Here is a 1,217-nt window from a genome sequence, read left to right as displayed (position 1 = left end):
ATCGTGATGGTGGTCTACGGAAGCGTGTTCTGCATTTCAAACATTTTTAATTAAAAAATGGTTCTCAGATCTGGTACTCTGAATTCTCCATCTTTTGCGTCATTTTGTGACTTCATGGTTTGTTCCACATGTAAATATAAATAAGCTGAAGTTGAATTAAATCTTATGTATAGGTCAAAACTCTTTAAAAAGGAAAATTAAACYACCGTAGTTAAAATAAAGTGGGAAATATTGCCATTATAAAAAATCTATAAAATATCATTGATGGACTCCAGCGTCCGATGGTTGATCTGTTCATCACCCAGCCCTATCATAATGATGTATAAATCACTGAAAGCCAGTCCTAATCAATAGAAACCCCCACTCTGTATCTTTTGTATCCTCAGATGCTTTTCCACAGTTGACCGGCCTGATCCCGGCTGCTGTAGCCACACCCTCTGGTGCCCCGCCCCGCCAGGCTGTGCGGCCTTGGACGAAAGATTTCAGCTTTTATGAAGAATATAAGCTCCGCAGGAACGAGCTGCGGCGCCGAAACCTCACCAGGCGCAGGGAACTGGAGAAAACGTTGCCTCAGCCTCTGCTGGCAGATCTTGTGAGTTGACTTCTAAGTGCTGGAGACCGAAATATTTAACATTTTGTTTGATGAGCGTGTTGTGTTTAAGGTGCGTGAGCGTCGAGAGAAGACCAGACTGAGGGTAGCCAGATGGAGGGCAAAGAGGAAACTCCAGGCCTGCCTGAACCAGAGTCAGGTCACTGAACACTTGTCTTCAGACCACAATAGATGACTAGAACCTGAATCAGTAGATCATCTCTGTCAAAAAAACATCTAGAAAAGTTACATTTTTAGGTTTCAGGAATGCTTGGGTATAAAGCTTCACAACGAATGCTATACAAGAAAAAAACAACTATTCCACTTTTTGTCCAATTAAAATCAATCCATTTTAGTCTAAAACAGATTCACATTCAAATCCAGTTATGATCAAATCAATCCAAGTAAGCAGTGGGGCGCACCAGCCCGCTAAAGCACAAATCCGCTAATTTCAGACCTAAATATTTCGTTTGCGCTTTAGCRGTYTTACTAATTTTTATAATTCATAAGCAGATATGCGCTTTCTAAAATTAAAATACAGTACCGCTAATAACTAATTATCTACCAGTTTTCATTATCTTGAACAGTATGGCTGTCAATGAATCACAACAGACGTGATCTATCCAAC

At 40.4% G+C, this 1,217-nt stretch overlaps 1 protein-coding gene across 1 annotated transcript in view; it reads left to right on the top strand.

The window, feature by feature from the left end:
* si:ch211-67e16.4 (uncharacterized) overlaps window positions 1-1,217 on the top strand; it is a gene marked incomplete at its 3' end in the record, with an annotated part of 13,414 nt that overhangs the window by 10,036 nt on the left and 2,161 nt on the right. Inside the window, 2 exon segments of the mRNA XM_014027650.1 lie at window positions 387-592; window positions 663-749. Coding sequence (XP_013883104.1) covers window positions 387-592; window positions 663-749 — 293 coding nt within the window.

The sequence above is a fragment of the Austrofundulus limnaeus genome, unplaced genomic scaffold, assembly GCF_001266775.1.
Source record: "Austrofundulus limnaeus strain Quisiro unplaced genomic scaffold, Austrofundulus_limnaeus-1.0 Scaffold668, whole genome shotgun sequence".
NCBI lineage: Eukaryota > Metazoa > Chordata > Actinopteri > Cyprinodontiformes > Rivulidae > Austrofundulus > Austrofundulus limnaeus.
This window is presented reverse-complemented; position numbering and strand designations above follow the sequence as displayed.